Here is an 18,972-nt window from a genome sequence, read left to right on the forward strand (position 1 = left end):
CTATAGTCAGAGAAAGCATAGACCAGGAATGTCCATGCAGAGACTGCCCTGACATGGATCGCCTGGCTCCCAGTCCTTTAGCACTGCTCATTACTCAGCTCCGTTGGCCCTCTTTGAATAGCTGACGGTGAATGGAGGTTTAATGTTCTGGCAGTTTCAGTGTGAACAGATTGAGCAGTTGATTAAAGCAGTTAGAATTCCAATCAGTGTCGGATCCATTGTTCATATTGATTGAGTGGGTCTCGGCTGCAGAGACTCAGAGAGGGCTGCACTCAGGCTGTACAAACCTGTCAGAATAAAAAGCATCCAACCATCCCTTTTGTTGGAGGGAATGGATCACTCCAGCTTCCTAGCACTGAGGTCGTATGGGAGTGGCACACACTAAATAAAGGGACGGGGGGTGGTGGCGACTAAAAATCCCCAATGGATTACTCCTCTCTTTAAATGTTTTTTTTAAACCAAGCCTGAAAACGAGCCTCTAAACTTTTAACACCAGCAAAATATGTATACACATCTCTTCAATAAATAATAAAGCACAGTATGTGACCTACAAAGGATCTGAAGCCATGCACATGTTATAAATAGCGTGTCTGTCTTTCCACGCACCCGTAATACAAGCGGGTGCAGTTTGTTTAAGCATGATTGTGCTACATGATCCAAAAAAAAAGGTTTGTGATTTCAAAGATTTTCGATGAGTAACGGTATAAAACTAGGAATACACAATGTAATAGAAAGAGCATTTAGCTGTTCTGGGCAGTTCTTTGATAGGACTGTTATAATCATTTCATTTCTCCACACTACTGTGCGAGTTCTTGAGCTCAGCTTTCTTTGTGTGTGCGTGCAGGTGGTTGTCATTTATCTCGTCATCAAGGTGACACCATTCAATTAGACAGATGTATTTTTGATGGCTACAGTGATGAATTGAATCTGTCATCACAAAGTCCGTCCCCATCGAAGTAGTACTGGACGGTTTGCACCCTGGGAAACAGCATAACATTGCAGCATGTTTTTATTTGGGGGGGAGGGGGGCTGTTGGGGGCACAATCTTGTGATGGCTTAAATGCTGCTGTTTGCTGTGTCGCAGAAATCAATCCTAGGGCAGCTGATTGATGTGTTGAGATGTTGCTTTCCTGTCCACGTGACCCTCCTATTAAGTGTGTGTGTGGCGGGGGGGGGGGGGGGGGGGTATCTAGCTCACAGAAAGACAGAAGGGATCTGATTGACTGGGCTGAACGCTGATTGCCAAATATTACAGATACTAATACAGTACTTATCGATACATAAAGGAATGTGTTTGGGTTCAGTGCAACACGTGGCAGTTTAAGTAAATATAAAGTACACAATGATAGGTATTAGACCTGCTGCTTCTGATGGCTTGCAGTGCGATTTTTAGAAATGAGTGGAAGAGGCAGAGGAAAGTGAAGCTTTTTTAGCCTTGAAGACAATTTCAGTGCAGCAAAATGTCACGCTGCTCTACACTGAAGTAATGCATACATGCTTTTAAAAATCGGAGCCATGTGTTCATGTATCACCCTGGGGAGCACTTGTACTCGGACACAGTCGAATGGGCTAACATCGAGCCAAGGGAGCAAGTGTACATTATCTAGCACTACTGTAACGTGCATTGCAGTTTACAACAGGTAACTTGCATGCTGATTTGCAGCTTGCTATATTTTCTCCACGCTAGTGTTAAGCATTTACTTTATCTTATCATAGTCTACCATGTATTTTACAATTCTGTACCATGTGATCTACCCAGGTTGCGTAGATTGTACCTCTGCTTAACTACACTTTGCAAGGGCTTTGATCATGCAATGCCACAGTGAGCGTGTAGAAGGGACACCAACCCTGCAGAATACGCTAAGGACTTGCCTTGTTTTGATGCTTGCAAGGTTCAAGGTGGCTCAATGTCATCAGCCCAGGTTGTTTCAGGCTCTGCAGAAACTATAGAAGAAATTTCAGGATTCAGTCGGTACCCTGGGAGCCCTTTAGTGGGAAAATATTTAAGAGCAACTGAAATGGAGGCAGGTGTTAGTCCGTATTGTCTATCATAGACCTGTGAAAGTGGTTTGTGCAGTCGATGGGGATCAATAGGTCTGATCGACAGGAGAGTAAAGCAGTGGTTCCAGCTCAGACCTGAGGATGATCAGATCCTGGTATCTCATCTAAACACCAGTTTATTGCCATTGATTGGTACTCGGTTGTAAAGGTGAGGAGAGGACAGCTTTTCCTGTTTTGAACACATTCATGAATGGATTTATTTAAAACCTGATGATAAATACTTCTGAAGGCAATTCCGAGTCTGAGTATCAGCACCCCCCCTAATCAATAACATATAAAATAGTGTCATAGCGATGGCCTTGTTTAGAGCCTGTGAGGGGAATAAGAAGGGTTCTAGAGAGCTCACAGATTTGTTTAGGCCTCCCTGAAAAATAAATGTCTGTTTTTGTCAGGAGCTGACACTGGGAAGGAAGGGTGCCTGTATTAGCAGTATCTGACCACAGGGGGCAGACAAGATTCAGATCTCCGCAGACTGCAAGGTCTGAATATTGATTTGTGAAACCTATTTAAGCACTGCATATGCGTTATGCAGCCAGAACACCCGTCGTTAAGGTATACAGTACAGCACAGTTCACCCAAACAACTGTGAAGGTTGGGGCTAAGACAGGTATTTCTCTTTCTTTTAATACTGAATTTCCTGCCTGTCTGTCAATGTGCAATAAGAAGGAAGATTGCTGTTGTGGTAAACAGAACCAGGATAAAATGTCAGTAATACATACTAACCCTTAATAGCCTAATCGTAAACACTGAGCTAAAATAAAAATCAAGAAAAAACCTCTGTGCATCAAAACCAGCACCAATATATGAAGGATGGTAGTCTGCTCCTGGGGGGAGTATAAGGTTTCTTATAGGCATTGCCTCGTAAAGCTGCTTTATAAATATTGACCTTGCTGTCTTGTGCTATGCATGTATTTTGCAGTGCACATTGGAAAACGAGTTATGCATATTGAATCAGAATTTGCATGGGAAGATTATGTGGTCCAATAGGCGATCGTCCCTTTTCTGGTTGCTATAGTTACAACAGCTTGTATTTCTTTCGTTCACTCTGGATTTCGAAAGGATGACTGGTGGTGGAATTGCACAGATGAGCTGCCTGTGTCTGTATTATCACAGTGAGATGTGAGATGCTGCTGTTTGCCTCAGATTTGCAGGGGAGGGGGAGAGACAGGCAGAGGAAGAAAGAGAAATGGAAAGATCAAAGGGAGAGAGAGCGAGGGACAGTGATAGAGAAAGGGGAAAGAGAGCAAAAAAAGGTGTCAAGGAGGGAGGGATAGAGGGAGAGACAAAGGAAAGGTGAGGGGGGAGTAATTGAAGGCTGAGTGAGACAGGAAGGAGGCAGGGGGAGAGAGAGATGGAGAGGTAGGCAAGGAAAGGTGAGCTTACATAAGAGAACATGACATCCCCTAGCTCAGTCTCAGAGGAGGGTGGGGAGGAGAGAAAGGCTATTTATAAGGCACATGTGGCCCAACAAACACAGCAATATGACGGCTACTCCAGTTGCCTCAATGCCAGGTCTTTCTGCCTGACTGTGTTCTGAAGAAATCTTAATGTGGGGCTGCTTTTTCTTTTCAAAACATTTCATCCATCCCAGGCAAGACTGCTTCTCATCTTTCCTTAAGTGCTGTTATGATCAGGTCTCTCCTCATTAAAGTGAACGACAACACGCCCTAATACAGAAGGGGAGGGTGTGTGTGCTGCAGTTCAGCATTGACATCCTACAGTAAAAAAAATATTCATTTAGTGTTATACAATATGATGTACTGCACAACTTAGCAGTAGGTCTAAAATATTGTATTATTATAGTACTTTATTCCTAACCCTTATCCAAACCAAAACCCTAACCCCAGCCCTAATTCTAATTCTAACCCTAACCCCACACATATCAGATGACGTGCTATCGGTAGACCTGAGGTTCTAGGGATTTCACTAATGCAGTCCATTCATTTGCAGTTTACAAACACAGCAATTGAATGATGATCTTGATAACCGTTTTCCCTCTGCTAATACCAGTGATTGCTCATATCTCTAGTTAATGCAGAGGCTGTTTGGAAGCAACAGTCTAATCGCTGTGGTCCAAAAGACGCGAAAGAAAAGCAGCAGTGACTTATTCATGTCAGTCTTCCATCTGAAAGACAGGTCAGGTCCCTCGCGGGGGGCCCCTATTAAATCTTCTGATTCGCAACAGGTGAAGGAAGCCAGCAGGGAGCTGTCTTTGAGCGAGGCAGCGGGACACGTCTGAGCCCAATGGTTACGGTGCCTGTGTGCAGACACTGTGCTTGTGCCTCTTATGTAAAGCAGCCCTGACAGCCTGTCCCAGCCCCCAGGGTGATCATTAGAAACAGGTATTCCTGTGATACACCCTCTGCGGGTACTAAGGACTTCCGAGGAGGCCTGTTTGACTTCCATTGTAAACGCTCTATTCATTACAGGCTTGACGTTCACATTGCAGGCAGGAGGTGGGGAGGCACTGAGCTTAGCTCATGCATGTGGAAGGGTAGCAGGTAGCATGTGTGTGTTGGTTTTTTTAAGCTGTTTTTCTTAAACCTTCATTAATTGACAGTTTTATAACATATAGATATATAACATGCATGTTTCTTAAACATTCATTTATTACCAGTGTTATAACATATAGATATATAACATACATGTTTATTAAACCTTCATTTATTACCAGTGTTATAACATATAGATATGTAACATGCATGTTTCTTAAACCTTCATTTATTACCAGTGTTATAACATATATATATATATATATATATATATATATATATATATATATATATATATATATATATATATATATATATATATATATATATATATATATAACATGCATGTTTCTTAAATCTTCATTTATTACCAGTCTTATAACATATAGATATATAACATGCATGTTTCTTAAACCTTCATTTATTACCAGTGTTATAACATATAGATATATAACATGCATGTTTCTTAAACCTTCATTTATTACCAGTGTTATAACATATAGATATATAACATACATGTTTCTTAAACCTTCATTTATTACCAGTGTTATAACATATAGATATATAACATGCATGTTTCTTGCGCAAAGAAGTAAACCAGCCCTTTTTTGGTTGCTTAATCTTGGATTTATCAACCACTGTCCATGCCATTGAGATCAATTGAACAGACCCCGAGGTGCTCAGTAACAGTAACCTACAGAACAAGCTATGACAACAGGACACATTCCACAAGGCTACTCAACAGTCTATAATGCTCAACATGCTCAACACTATACACAAGGTGTGCTTTACATTCCAAAATAAATACAATAGTTATGGAGTTGAGAACCATTTACCTTTTCACAGGCACATTTTTCAAGAAGCCTCTGTCCCTGTCACGTGAAATTTGGCACAAAGTCTGACACTGATGGCTGCCGCGTCTGTGGATTATTACAGTAGCTCCAGGGCCCTCAGAGACACATGCACAAATTCACAGTTTTGAATACATTTATACTGTGAATAGGATTCTATGCATAATTCAGAAGTTATTAATAATGATACATGGGTGTAAAGTCTTGCTGCTGCCATGCAATGACTAGGATCCAAACCGGGTCTCCTTATTCACAGTCCTCAAATACAAATACAAAACTAGTACTGCTCCACTCTCCCGCTATGGAGGGGCTGTGAAAGGGTAAGAGCAGTGAAGGGACATTTTGAAAGGGCCCAGAGCAGTTGTGCTACATCAGACAGGAGGAAATCAGAGACCCTGTGTTCAAAAGCATCTGGGGGCTTAATATGGTACTGAACTTTTCAATCTTTTCTACTCGCCAGGAGCCTAAGAAGTTAAGGAATCCTTCAGGCATATGTCTAAACTGTTTTTAAAAGCTGTATGGGACTCTGCTTTAACCGCAATGAACGAGACCTGCTTTTACAGCCAAGCACAGGCAGGACTGAGTGTAAACAGGAAAGCTTGATTTATTGCACCTGACGCGGCTAACAGATTACTTTGTGCTTTACACGAGTCGACCTGAAAACCTGGGGCCTTGCAAATTCCTTTGTTGACTAAGCAGATCTTTTCAGACATTCCTAAAGGAATAGCCAGGCAGCATTTGGCCTTCAGCACAGCCCACATTCCCTTCTCATTCTAATCATATTTCTTACTCCTAATTACTCCTAATTGGCATTGTACAGCCAAACAAGAAAACAAATGCAAAAGCTTTAGTTTAGGAATTCCTGGAAGCACTTTCTGTTATAGGACATGAATAATCATGTAATTACATTGTAATAACCTGTCAATTGCATATGGTGTATGTTCTTACACGGTAACTACATTGCAATTTACACACAATGGCACAAGGTATGCTTCTGTCCAAGAAAGAAACAAAAATAATAACACCATTCGAATAGCAGATTTAAAGCTGGGTTCCACTGTCAGAGCTGCTAAATTTAGCTTCTATCAGACTTTGCCAAGAAGAATGCTGAGCAGAGAGAGGCACTGAATATTGTGAGGGCAGCTCGTGAGGTTTTTTTTTGGGGGGGTTTGTTTTGTACATAGCGCATAGCACCATCTGGTTGACAGATTTTGTAACAGCAATATCATTTATTATGTAGTTAACTTCAATGCTCGCAACGTCAAATAGATTTACAGAAGAAAGGCACATATAAATGAATAAAATAAAAATATTCAACTGTTATTATGTAGATAGAATGAATGTGTATGACAGGCTTCAGAAAAGGTTCAATGAGCATAGCTAGAAAAATGAATTAAATATGGTGTGCAATACGCTGTGTGCAATGCACATCCCCCTCTCACTGGCAACTTTTTTCACAGAAGGTAAGATAGCAGTGTTAGGAATTTTCCACAGGATTACTGTTTTGACAGCTAACAGATGGCAAGAAATCTTGTTCCATAACAGTGCGTCCACATTATAACAGCTCCAAACTAGACAATGAAAAACAATCTAATAAATAAATCTGTACTGGTTGGTAATATGTTAGCACAGCCTCCTATCGTGTCGCTTTGGTTCATGAATCAAACGCAGGAATCGGCATTCATTTTTTTTTGGACGTGAATCTAAAAATAAATCCTTTGTAAATGAATATTAATAAACAATCTATTACTAATCAATGCACTATAGTGTTACCAATGCCACTATTTACAACATGTTTGCCCAGTAAATAGCCTGCTTAGCAGATGGCAATATTTGCCCAGTAGATCATAAAGCATGTAGTATAGCTGGCCTGCAACATGTATTCGCTAATCTCTGCATTCTTGGGGGCTTCACTGTATTAAATCACAAGCACTATAGCAATATTAAAATGCTACAGTGGGCCAAACGCTTTTGTATTCAATATTATTCATTGCATATGTTCTGATCAGATGTCACATATTCATGCATATTTGCAAGTCCCTGGTCTGCTTTTTAAACCAAATTTGAATATAATCCTAAATAAAACAATTTTCATATATTCACTTATATGTTTTAAGCCCGCTGTACACAATAACAATTATATACGCCAGTGCCACCTGCTGGTCAACTAGCACATCTGAAAACTGATCAGCGACTGTATTACTTGTGCTAAACAGCTTCTGGTCTCTTGCCCTTTGTGATGGTTGTCCAATCACAATGCTTGCAAACTGCGGCTCCTTGTTCTTCCTTTCTTGAAGGTGTTTCACTGCTCTGTTGTGCCCTTGCTGGTCTTATCCTCTCAAAGCTACAGCGCAGTGGACACATGCAGAGATTAACTGCAGATAGATAGACGGCAATAATGTATCTGCAGTAATGGAGCTCCTTCGGGTGGTTTAAAGATGTCCTGTTCCTGCCTCGCTGTGTACAGATGTATTGATGTCATTTACTGCAGTCACCAATGGATATACATTATTTCCAGGTCACTTCAACATTACAGATTTATAATATATTAGGTTGCACTTTTTTTCCCCCTGACTCACAGAATCCCAGGACATAGTAGAGTCTGTATGTGCTTGGTGTGTTTGAGGAGGTGACGTCAACCCCACCAACACTGAGCATAACCTGCTGACTTGCATGATTGAGGTCATGGATAGCGCTTGTCACAATGCACAAGATCCACTGGAAGTGTGTTGGCAGTGGAATCCCGAGTTCAATCCGAAAGGAGACAGTAATCCAGCCCTTGACAGGTCAAGCGCACACTGCTGATCCAGGACTAGACATTGGCAGGCACAGACTGTGTTTGACAGGACAGGAGTCTTGTGAAGAAAAAGCAATGAGACCAGAGACTGCATTCTGAGTAACAGCCACCAACAAAGATAGCGTGTATACACAGTGTAACAGATAAGGCGCGTATGCAAGTAATTTACACCAAAAAAAAGCTTGCTTTGTGCATGGTTTGTTTTCTGCAGGGAGTACACTGTACATCTGCAAAGCCGTGTAAGTCCGTGTGCATTTAAGTGTACGCTACCCTTGCTCCATTACTTGATGTGGACTGTAGTGTACAGTATTTGATTGAACATTTCGACATCTCTGTTGGCCGAGTTTCAACCCTTTGACTTGTATGTGGATCTGGCACAATATAATGTTCACTGACTGTTTTATTTTTCAGTTGGATGCTGTGTTAACCGGACATTAGAAAGTGAGCTACAGTAGGAAGAAATCACTTTCAATAGTAACCTGTCATCAACTATAATTAAAAGCATACTGCATATGTGTACAATGTGAATATTGTATACATATTGGGTATACTAATAAAAAGTTCTAACTGAATAAAGTTAAGCGTGTGTACAAGGCCAAAGCTTGAATCCTTGAACCTACCGAATTTGGATTGTATATCACAGATGCCTTAGTTAATTTAGCATTAACACGTAGTCCTGTGCATGAACCTGCATGTTATTGCTTGATGTATATATGACCCTAAATCTTAAAAACAGCTAGGGGCTTAGAAGGCATCTACCATGGGTTCCACATTCGTCATTGATACTCTGCAAGCTCCTGATCCGCAGACCCGAACAGAACTAGATACAGAGTCTGCCCATCAGAAAAGCATTTGAATTGCAGAAACTGTTGAATCACATTAAAGTGTCGACCAGCATGGCGTGAATTTCACTGCATTCTCACTCCAGGCTTATGAAATTGCTCTGATACAGGGTCTGAATTCACATGTCATGTTTTGCATGACTAGAATGGAAAAAAAGTGTTCTTTAAGGAGTCTGGGGATTATGAATCCTTCAGATGAATATTTTTTGTAGACTTGCATGTATTTGCTAAAAATACACGGCTATATAAAGGAAGGAGCATTTTGGTTCCTGCATGATCTAGTCTTGGGGAGAGATGGCAAATGATGTAATAATGTAGCTTGTTGTTTTCTCACCTCATCTGATTTCTCTTTTCTCTCTCCCTGCCCCATCCCCCCCCCCCTCTCTCTCTCTAAAACACACACACCCCATGTAGTGGGTGGCTTTTGCCTCCCTGTTCTTCATCCTGGTGTCCATCTCGACGTTCTGTCTGGAAACCCACGAGGCCTTCAACCCCATCTTCAACCGGACAGAGGAGGTGTTTGTGAACAACGTGACCAAGGAGCACATCTACCAGGAGACCGAGACGGTGGCCTTCCTGACCTACATCGAGGGCGTCTGCGTGGTCTGGTTCACCTTCGAGTTTCTCATGCGCATCACCTTCTGCCCGGACAAAGTGGAGTTCATTCGCAACTCGCTCAACATCATTGACTTTGTGGCCATCCTGCCTTTCTACCTGGAGGTGGGGCTGAGCGGCCTGTCTTCCAAAGCGGCAAAGGACGTGCTGGACTTCCTGAGGGTGGTCCGTTTCGTGAGGATTCTGAGGATCTTCAAGCTGACCCGCCATTTTGTGGGGCTGCGGGTCCTGGGCCACACGCTGAGGGCCAGCACCAACGAGTTCCTGCTCCTGATCATCTTCCTGGCGCTGGGGGTCCTCATCTTCGCCACCATGATCTACTACGCCGAGCGCATCGGTGCTAATCCCAACGACCCAAGAGCCAGTCAACACACACACTTCAAAAACATCCCCATCGGGTTCTGGTGGGCCGTGGTGACCATGACCACCCTGGGCTACGGAGACATGTACCCTAAGACCTGGTCTGGCATGCTGGTGGGCGCGCTCTGCGCTCTCTCTGGGGTGCTGACCATCGCCATGCCTGTGCCGGTCATAGTCAACAATTTCGGAATGTACTACTCCTTGGCAATGGCTAAGCAGAAGCTACCAAAGAAAAAAAACAGACATATCCCCCGGCCCCCACAGCTGGGCTCTCCCAATTACTGTAAGTTGGGCGTTAACTCGCCTCACCACAGCACACAGAGCGACACCTGCCCCCTGGCCCAGGAAGAGATTTTAGAAATAAACAGAGCAGGTAGGAAACCTCTAAGAGGAATGTCAATCTGACCTTTTGAAGAAAAAAAAAAAAACTAAATAATAATAATACTCAATTCAAATAAAATAATAACTAACACCCCCCACCTAACTCCCTATCTCTCACTCTGCCCTAACCACCACAATCACCCATCACGCGCAGCTCTCTCCTCCCCCACCACCACTACCACTGTTCACGCCCGCTTTCTCTCACCACCGTCACTTTCACTTTCACTGTCACCACCACACTCACTCTCCAACCACCCGTCACCCCCTCGTCTCCCTTCTCCTCAGCCCGCCGCCCACCTTCCATGGTGGGGCCTGCATATTTCAGCCAGATCTCCGCTGCAAGGAACAAAGTAGCACATTCATCCAAAAAGGAGGCAGCCTTTCCCTCTCGTAAAATACGCACCGTTTGTGTACCTTTTTATGTGATGTTTTGAACAATCGTGCCACGCTGTTTACCTCTGCGCAGCAGTGTTGCAACATCAACGACTCCCCCCCCCCCTCGTAACTTGGAAACCAGTTCAGCTTCCATTATTACATACCGGTGCAATTCAAATGAATGGTGTTGCGTGACATACCCTAAGACTCAATTCTAATTATGGCACCACTGCTGCCCTTATATAAAGTTCCAAGTAACAAAAATGAACAGCGACTGTGAAAATGCAACTGATGGATTAGCATATCTGCAGTGCTATGAAGAGTCGCTACCAGGGCACGTGTTAGAACAGAAATCCTCAAAAAGAAACAGCTAGCCTTTTTTTTTTTGACATCTCATTAGGAACAGGCATTTGCCCTTGTCTTAAGGTTAATTACCCCTCTTAACACAGAGCTCAATATTTCAATAGGGTTAATTACACTGCTTTTTTTCAGAATAAGAGTAACCCTGACACTGTATAAAAGAGCCCCTAACAGTGCCACAGTGGACCACAGACTTTTCTTGGCACAATGTTGTGTTTTTTTTAAAAAAACCTGGCTGGAAATTCCTGTGATTTTCTGGTCTAGTGTTTCCAGCTGGTTTGCAGAGCTGACCAATGCACTTTCTAAGAGGGCAGGCTTTGATACATGGTACCAGAACTGGACAAACATGGAGAAATGTAGTGACTAATAATGTACAGACAATACACTTTCTAGTCTCTCCCAGAGCAAAGCCTCGAATTTAAGATAAAGCAGACTGCATACTCAGATTGCATCTATCATTTTGTATGGTTTTGGTTTTTTGACCTTAAAAAAAACTGCTTTGGGTGATTATAGGACCTCTCTTACCAAGAACATTCCAGATCTCTCGATCTCTCTCTCTCTCTCTCTCTCTCTCTCTCTCTCTCTCTCTCTCTCTCTCTCTCTCTCTCTCTCTCTCTCTCTCTCTCTCTCTCTCTCTCTCTCTCTCAGCCTCCCAGTCATCACCACTGAGCATAGGGGAGGGTTATTTTACTCACCAGGTATCGCTGTCTGACTTTAATAAATCGTCTTTGACAAACGTGAAATATGAATTCATGCATTTATTTATTTAGGGTTTCGATTCGACACTGTGAAACCGCTCAATTATATCTTTCAGAGCATTTATTATTGTCTAGCCTAGTCTGGGCTTGTTTCCATGGAAACTATGTTAGAGTAAAGGTGAGAACAGAATCTGTTACAGACAGAGTCCCTGTGGTTTCCATGGGGTTAATTAACATGATATTTAAAAGGATTCGCAGCAATGTGATAGCCCAGGCTCCGTTAACAAAGAGAGAGTGACCTTGGCTCAATACATCTGAGAGGGATTTGATACATAAATTACAACCAACACTGGAATTAAAAAAAAGGAAAGACAGTGGTACTTCAGATAATCTTCCAATCAAATGAGCTATCTCAATTAACAGATAAATGGTCCTAACCCATTGGCTTCAATGGAAATTACCCTTAATTACCCAGTCTCGGGCGCTCAGGTTGTTGTTCTGTTTGTCAGTTATAATTAGAGTTAATTGCTCCATCTTTTAAGATTGTTAAACAGGGTACTTGTATTTGTGTTGATGCTCTGCCCCGCAGGCAGAGAGACCTGCATCGCTGACCTCTGGTAAAAGATTGAGAGCCGGCACGGGCGCATTGGGGCCCTGCATACAGTACTTCCTACTGCTATTCTGCAGTGTGGCCAGTTATATAGTTTTTATGCTGTAATAAGTGGATGGGGGCAATTGCCTCCCCCCCCCAATCCATCTTCCCCCTAATACCGGCTATGTTAAAAAACAAACAAAAAAAAAAAACATCTCGCTTGTTCTAGCATTTGCTCAGCAGTGTTGAGCCCCGTTGGTCTGTAAACTGACCATGGCTTGTTTGTGAAAGGCATTCTATAGAGATACATGGTATGACAGGGTAGGCTATGGTACGGTTATCTGAGCCCATCTTGAGCATACAGTGTTGCTGAAGGACCGCCTCTGAAGACATTCTAAGTTACATCATGCTAAACACTGTTCTTCACGAGGGCATGCTGCGGAGACCTTCTATTTAAGAGACCGGAGTGCAGGGCCGCTGCTGGGTTGTTGTGTTTATACAAAGGCTTTGTTCTGCCTAAAAATAACCAAACCTAAGTAGGCCAGCTCCATCAAGACTCTCTTAAATGTTTCCTCGTTTTTGCCGGTGTCTCATTAGATCTGTCCTTCCTCTGAAGCACACATGAGTGAGAATCCTATCTCTTACATCTCACCCAAAACACAGTCTGTGAATTATAACCAAATGGCTTGGACTGTGATTTGTGAAGTAATGTAGGAGCACTGTATGGATTACACAGGCAGCAACAGGTGGCTACTACAAAGCAATCAAAGGGATTCGTACAGAAAACGGCATTGTTAATTCAATGATACCTTTAACTATGAAGATCCAAACTATTGTTTATTTTATATTTCATTAATAGCCACTGGTACGCTTATATATATATATATATATATATATGAGTAAAGAATTACACATTTGCATGCAAGACAGTAAGCTAATCAATGTTAGCCAGTTAATTCACAACAAAATAAATGGATGATATAATCTATTTCTGTCTATAAAAATCGTAGCTGTGATGAGCATTAACATGGAAACAAGTGCCGTCATCTCTCTTGCACATCAATCTAAACGCATGTGTGCAATAGGAGCCTGCCTCCAAGCCTGTCTTTTCTGTCAGATCTCTTGTCTAGTACACACTACACGTGGCCGGTGGTATTGATCTGCTGAGCATTGCTGTATTTCTTAATCCCCTGTGTGAAGGATGCACAGTGCTGGCATCGTGATGGCAAATCGGGATCAAACCTCTTTAACCTAACATATATCCATACAGAGAGAGAGAGAGCCTATTGCATTGATTTGCATAGACCTCACAAAGTCACATTTGCTCTGGTAAGACCTAGACCCTGTGAGGTGCTTTTTGGGTCAATACACATAAAGCTTCTCACTGCCATGGTGCCATTACCCCGTGTGCCCTACAATGGCTCCAGCAGTTCTTTAGAGCGGATCATGCATTTTCTGGTCCCTCGGAATCCAGCAGTCTTAGATGTTCAGGTGGCATCCATAGCGATAATGCCAGTGTCTCATTTATACAGTGTCAGTGTAATGAAAAAAGTGGGTGTCCCATTTCCTTTTTGCAGAAATATAACTCGGTCTCCATTTCTCGCATGCCGTCGAACAATATAACGAACGAATGAATGTGCTTCCGGTTCCTTGCTCAAATTCTCACACCTCCACCTGCAGCGGCTACAGCCATCTCCTCCTCTTCCACTCTTCTGTAGCTTAAAACGCAAGTGAAAAAAAAGCAAAAAAAAAAAAACATTAAAACAAAATAAAAAGGTTCATGCCAGTGCTTAGTGTGTCACTTGTGCTTATATGTTTGAAGATTCCAAAGGGAATGGCGAGGCAGCTAAGGCGGCGTTGGCTAACGAAGACTGTCCCCATATAGACCAGGCCATATCCCCTGAGGAAGGCCAGCTCTTTAGCCCAGACGAGAGACATGAACGCCCCTGCCTGCTCTTAACAACCGGGGAGCTGAAATGCCCGTCTGAGGAAAGAGTAAGGAAGGGTATGTAAAAGATGAGGCTACAGCCAAAGCAACTACTGTACCACCACTGCAGACAAGCTCTCTGACCTCCAGGTGGTACCACAGCGATGACCAATCAAATGTAGACCACGATCAACTGGCCCACCACCCAACAGCACCACAACAAACCCCCCAACTCCACTCTCCTCCACCCCAAATCCCCTTCCACTGTTCCCATGCTGGATATAGAAACACGATGCACTTCCACGCACAGGTATATTTACTGTAGAGATCTGCATTCTGGTTTGACATCTGACACAGGGCATCGCACGCTCTTGTGGGTAACAAACTGCCCAGTCTTGTTTGCTTGTTTAATGCTTCGAGTCTGTTGCATGAACAGAACTCCACCTGTGCATGTTCCCAACAAAAAACAAACAAAAAATTATATATAAAAAAATAATAATAATTAATTCTTTAGGATGATTTTTTTTTTTTTTGCCAATCCCTCTCCCTCTCCAAAAATATATTTAAAAAAATCCTTGGCATACATTTCTTATATTAATACACATATTAAATACGCATGTATTTATTTATTTATTTATTTATTTATTTAATTGATCTATTTATTTTATTTCATTTATTTATGTTACAATGAAAAATGAAAGAAAGAAAAGGAGATCTGGCCACTGACTGTGGCGCAGGCACACCCCTAACCTCCCCTTTCTTTCCTTTTTTGTTGTGTTTTGTTCTCCTTTGTTTTTTGAAGCCGCTCGTGGCCCTGGAAGCCCTAGTCGAGATGCTGCCTCCTCCCAGGAGCTGGGCTCCCACTTGTACCCGCTTCTGCTGCTAAGCTGGATTGAGGCACAAGGAGGACACATGAGGGGCACGCAGTGAGCCAATGGCTGGGCTGGGATTCCGAAATGGGACGTCCTGTAGCTGTGAGCTAACGAGACAGCACGAGTCTGATTAGCAGTCCCAGGAACCAATTTGACCTGCTGTATAAGCCTTGTTGCAATTTGCCCGTGTAATTTTCCTTTGACTTCAAAAAATAACACCAGTAGAGGAAACAGAAGTGCTGCTAAACTATCATGGAACCAGCTGCCCTTATAATTTAAAACCAGCACTGTGGGAGCAGAAATGAAATTCAAATTTAAAAAAAAAACATCCTCCCGCTAATCTGTTTTCCCTTTTTCCAAGGGAAACAAAATGTCTGAAAAACTAAAAAAAAATAAAAAAATAAAAAATAAACAATGAGTGTGCCTGAAAAAAAAACATTTAAAAGCAACACAAAACCAGTAATGCAGATTTAAAAACCATTCTCTACAGTATATCTATTCACTGCAACACTGATCACACAGCGGACAGTATTAGCATAACACACTTTAACACAATCCTAAGCAAGACGTTTACACACCATGCATATTTAGTCAGAGCCAGTTACTGGTGTACTGTATATAATATATATTTAACAAACTAAACTAACAGGAACATGCAAAGAGCGTAGAATACAAATACAAAGGCTATACCCCACCAGGTGTGGTTTATAAGATTTAGATGCACACTTGTGATGGCCAGTGTTCTATACAGCAGGGATCATTTCTGTGTAAATATCAGTTGTAAGATTAACATGAAAGAAGAGAGACTCTAGTTGGACGATGCTATCTTTTGGAAGTATCCGTCCAAACCTTTTTAACTTTGGAGCAAAAGAGTGGAAAGTGATTCAATAGTTCGATGAGCGTGGGCATTTACATTCTAAGCATGCTGTGAACCTGGTCTCACCGCCCCTACCCCGAATCCCCATTCCCAGTGCATCATGGGGCCCTTTACGCCAATAGGGTACATGGCCTTGCCGAGTCTCCCATGATGCATTGCCCCTACTGAGCATGCTCTGCTCCCTGAATGAAAGATCAAATCCGGGTAAGCTACAAAGAGTTTGTTTAAATAAATGATAAACAAATCAAGAAAATAGTAATTTAACTGAAAAAAGAAATTTGTCAGCATATTGCTGGCTCACTGCTGTGTGAAGGTAACACTCTTCTCAAAGTGTTGTCCTGGTTGAAAAACCCATGCTGTTTTTTTGCATATGTGTCTGTGTGTGTGTGTGTGTGTGTGTGTGTGTGTGTGTGTGTGTTGATTGATTTAATTCTGTATAGCTGCCTTTATGTTACCAGTTGTGTGCATGTGTTGAAACAGGTTAAACGACTGCATGGAACCTGTTACAGAGACACCGCGGGGTAGTATCACCAAGCTGCAGCTAAACTAGAGCACAAGAGCTGTGTTTTATTCAACCGGTGATAACAAGAAAATAGCTGGTGCTACTACCCCCTCCGCATGCAAACTAAAACAAACCTGCACGGACGAGGCTGTTAAAGAGGCTTTAATGTTGTCAAGCTCACTGAAAGCCCATTCTGTTGTTGATCCAATGCTGTACTCAAATGCATTTCTCTTTAAATGAAGGTTATGAAAAGTCAACATAGCTGGCATGAGCAGAAATGCGCTAGGACCGTCTTCAGTGTCTGCTGCTCCCTACAGCCCTCCTTGTGCATCTCCTGTCCCATCTCTTCTGTAGCATTGCTCAGTAGCTGAGAATGGTCTGTGTACAGTGTCACTGTCTGATAACCAATATGCTCTGTTGCACTGTCCTCTCCTCTTTCGTCTTTCTGTTTTTTTTTTTTTGTTTGTTTGTTGTTGTTTTTTTTTGTTTCGTGCCTTTCCCAAAATTAAACCCGGTGACTAAGTCTGAAGGACACATGTCTCACTGCAGCACAAACAAAGGGGTGCCGCTGATTTGGCAAGATACGAAACAAAATCCAAAACCGGATTAGAATTTGCCAAGCCGATCTCTAGTCTGCAGGAGATACGGCGGTGCACCAGGTCGTTTTCCTTGCAGCCTGCTTTGCTATCAGCGCTTATTTACTTAAAAACAAAACAAAAATCATTGAATTTATCCCCCTTATAAACTGGCTCTCACGCAATGGGCTTAGCACTGAGTCTGGAGGCTGCAACAACTGGCCAGCATTTGTTTTCTATTTTCTCGAAGAACTTTCTTTTTTTTTCTCAGGATCTTCTTTTTGAGCCATAGGACAACCCCCCCCCCCATACCCTTAGATTGCTCTTATATCTCCCAATCCTGTTCTACTCTCCATCCTTAAGGACTATCAAAGCGTACTGGGTAAGAGTGACTTTGCATGGAGCACCTCTTACATGGGTTGAATCATCATCTCTCTTAAAAAAAATTAATAAAAAAAAAAAGCTGTTTCTTTCTGCTTTGACTTTTTCTGTTGCCTCTTTTTCTATCTATCTACCTATCTTCATACACAAGACCGCGTCCGACACAGATAGACAGCCTGGCTGACTGACTGCATGGATTACCACCCTGCTCAGAAGATTCTGGCTGCCTCTCTGCATGAAACATCTCTCTGTATCACTTTGTCCGACTTAATGCTTCTCTATCTCTTGTTGTTTTTTTCTTTTTCTTTTCTTTTTTGGATTCTAGACACATTTAAAATGATATTTTTGTATTTTATTTTCAAAACAACGGGCACTGATTGATGCTCAGGTACTCTGTATTGTTTACTGCAGATCACATCCTTGCTCAGTGTATGCACGCAGAGGTAGTCAAAGTGACCTGACCCAGGTGGAATACATCCTAAAGCCGGACAATGCTAATGTATCCTTTTGATCGCCTGTGTGTGGTTGGGAGAAAGACGATAACAGGGGGGAAATCAGCAGAAGGACGACATTCATATAAATGAAACAAAAAAATCCTACTGTTCTTTTAAATGGATTTTGGACGAGGCTCCACGCAAGATTAAGAACACAATTGTGCTTTATTTCTCCGAAAGGGAACACAGCCAAGAAGATGAGGACTTGGGACTATTTCTATGGCTAAAAAAATCAATACAAAAAAGATCTATATATATATATATATATATATATATATATATATATATATATATATATATATATATATATAGTCATCAGACTGTAGACGACTCCTATCTGTTCATTTAGCATGAGTTGCATGATGTATTATTTGAAAAAGCTGTACTTGTAATGAGTATCTTTAAGAACAATATATATATATATATATATATATATATATATATATTATTTCAAAAAGTTCCTTAATTTTACATACATTTGATGTAGCCAAAATGTAATATATATATATATATATATATCTCAAATACTGTCCTTTTTTTTTCTTTTGCAACCAGTTGCTTTGTCTATCTCTTTCTCTTTTTTATTTCCAAGATAGGAAGTAACAAGTTTAAGGACAAATGTGCAATCAGACAGTCACTGGTCATATTGACCATGGCCTTCATAATGCTTACTACTTATGTGAAGAGGACAAAAGAGTACAAAAAAAACAAAAAAAACACTTTAGCGAGTTATTATATCTGTGTAGTTTTAAACGGTTGATTTAGATCTGTTTCTGTTGGCATGCTTGTGACAATTTGGAAAATACCAGCTGGGCCAACTTTGAATATTTTGGCTCTAGTTATGTTGTAACTTATTGGTGTATAGATCCAATGTGGAGACCCTGCTACCGTAAGACGTAGTTCATATCACTCATTAAGTA

The 18,972-nt window shown here is 41.7% G+C and overlaps 1 protein-coding gene across 3 annotated transcripts in view; it reads left to right on the forward strand.

The window, feature by feature from the left end:
* LOC117432281 (potassium voltage-gated channel subfamily C member 1-like) overlaps nucleotides 1-18,334 on the forward strand; it is a 34,698-nt gene extending 16,364 nt beyond the window's left edge. The window contains exons 2-4 of one of the 3 annotated variants that reach the window (XM_034053959.3): nucleotides 9,458-10,391; nucleotides 14,247-14,429; nucleotides 17,710-18,334. In XM_034053959.3, the coding sequence (XP_033909850.1) occupies nucleotides 9,458-10,391; nucleotides 14,247-14,429; nucleotides 17,710-17,729 (1,137 nt within the window). In that variant the 3' untranslated portion in view covers nucleotides 17,730-18,334. The remainder of the gene's footprint in view (nucleotides 1-9,457; nucleotides 10,392-14,246; nucleotides 14,430-17,709) is intronic. The other 2 variants (XM_034053962.3, XM_059002183.1) reach the window with 2 other exon arrangements.
* Nucleotides 18,335-18,972: the final 638 nt, after the last annotated feature.

Source organism: Acipenser ruthenus, chromosome 27 (genome assembly GCF_902713425.1).
Source record: "Acipenser ruthenus chromosome 27, fAciRut3.2 maternal haplotype, whole genome shotgun sequence".
NCBI lineage: Eukaryota > Metazoa > Chordata > Actinopteri > Acipenseriformes > Acipenseridae > Acipenser > Acipenser ruthenus.